This window comes from Batrachochytrium dendrobatidis (genome assembly GCF_000203795.2).
Source record: "Batrachochytrium dendrobatidis JAM81 unplaced genomic scaffold BATDEscaffold_5, whole genome shotgun sequence".
NCBI lineage: Eukaryota > Fungi > Chytridiomycota > Chytridiomycetes > Rhizophydiales > Batrachochytrium > Batrachochytrium dendrobatidis.
Window position 1 is genome coordinate 1,444,464 of NW_006281103.1, and position 1,781 is coordinate 1,446,244.

At 39.5% G+C, this 1,781-nt stretch overlaps 1 protein-coding gene across 1 annotated transcript in view; it reads left to right on the forward strand.

The window, feature by feature from the left end:
- BATDEDRAFT_24739 (uncharacterized protein) overlaps positions 1-1,330 on the forward strand; it is a gene marked incomplete at both ends in the record, with an annotated part of 3,094 nt that extends 1,764 nt beyond the window's left edge. The window contains one exon of the mRNA XM_006678460.1: positions 348-1,330. Within this exon, the coding sequence (XP_006678523.1) occupies positions 348-1,330 (983 nt within the window). The remainder of the gene's footprint in view (positions 1-347) is intronic.
- Between the last annotated feature and the right edge of the window lie 451 nt (positions 1,331-1,781).

The window sequence follows — 1,781 nt, forward strand, 5'->3', positions numbered from 1 at the left end:
AAAGGATGGGAGATGCACAATCAACCAGCCATAAATAGTTGAACACACAACCAAACACCAGCTCAACCAATATTATGGATCATTGCATGAATGGATATCCCTTTAAAGTTGCTTTGATACTCGACAACAGTAAATCTACATCAACCCTGACAACAACAATAGTCCCTTGTGACAGCCATTCAAGGAACATGCTTTTAATACCATTCACTCAATAATGGATATAAATGCAATCCAAAAAGCAACTTGTTGAATGACAATCATTTACAACTTGCTCAACCAAACTACTATGATGAAGTTACTGATTGCTGTATTGTCATCAACGCTGATTGCTTGTTCGGTCACTACAGCTACTCCAGTTAATCCCAGTAGGACTAGAAACCTCGAGTCTAGTTCCACAGCTATTTACACTGCAACTGCAACTACTTATCCCAGCACTTCGACATTTGTTGATTTAGATGTAGACTCGGTTGATTGTGGTAGATATTCAAGGGAAACAAAAGAGGCGATCAAAGGATATGCAGAAGCGAAATATAATGTTGAGCTAATGCGTGAAAAGTGCGAGTCGATAGCAGCAAAAATTATTACTCAAACAACAGTGGTAGAAAATCTGAATGAAAGGGTCAGGTTAATGTTGTCTTTAACTACATTAAGAGATAATGGTCCAGACTATATGGAAACTCTGTCACTCTTTCGAGGCGGGAATGATGTTCTTGCAAAACTTCAACACCAGCGGAGAATATGCAATGACCAATATCCTGTTCTGAGCAAGAAACTGCGTTTAGCTGAAAAAAACCTTGCAAGAGAGTTTTTTGGCACTTTTAACTTCAGTCTTGGACGGGTTAGTAATGAGCGCATGATGGACCTTTTATCAAATCGGGACTTTCTGTATTGTCTTGGTCAATTTCACATTGAGATACCGAGTTCACCAATAGACTCTGAGCGTGCCTCTACTAGTGGAACGCAAGGTTCACCACAACCTCAAGGTCCACCACCATCGTATGAAGTTGTAATGAGGAATCCTAAACTCTATAAAGTAACTCAAGAGGGCCCGGATGATCAACTTCCATCGTATCAAGAAGTAATGAACGACCCTCAAAAGTTCCCCAAGGTCTTGGAAGATCCTGATGTTACCGAATCGTCATCGATGAGTCCATCTATAGTTCATCCTACTCAAACATCATCCAGTGTTCCACCCAGTCAACATACAGCCTCATCCACTCTACGAAGAGTTGCATCCACTCTACAGAGAGCTTCATCCACTCTACAGAGAGCTGCATCTAGTGTGCGAAAAGTTTCATCCAGTCTTACATGGAAAGTCGATCGTTCTTGAGTCGGTCTTGAAATGAAGATCGCGAGTTATTGATTCGAGTGCTAATCCGAACTGGTTCTAATCTAATCGACTGTCATTCTACAACCGCATTACTGATTCAACTTGTAATAAATACATTACACTACATTACATTACAGTGCATTGAATACACATGTGTTGGGTTTGATCATTCCAGTCTTGATCAACATGCTTGCTGATATCATTGTACTTTGACACTTGTATTTTAAATACAGTTGGTTATATATTGCATGCCTGTACAAATCGATGATCATGACATGCATGTGTTTTGTTGATATAATATCAGTTGACAAGTTGTATTTACACATCATGTATCAAGTAGAATACCGAGATTAACAAAATAGTTGTGTGTTGATATCAGATCCGATCAACTCGACCAGTTTGACTCGTTCAAAAATGACGAGTCATTGGTATACTCGCTGTAGTATACCAT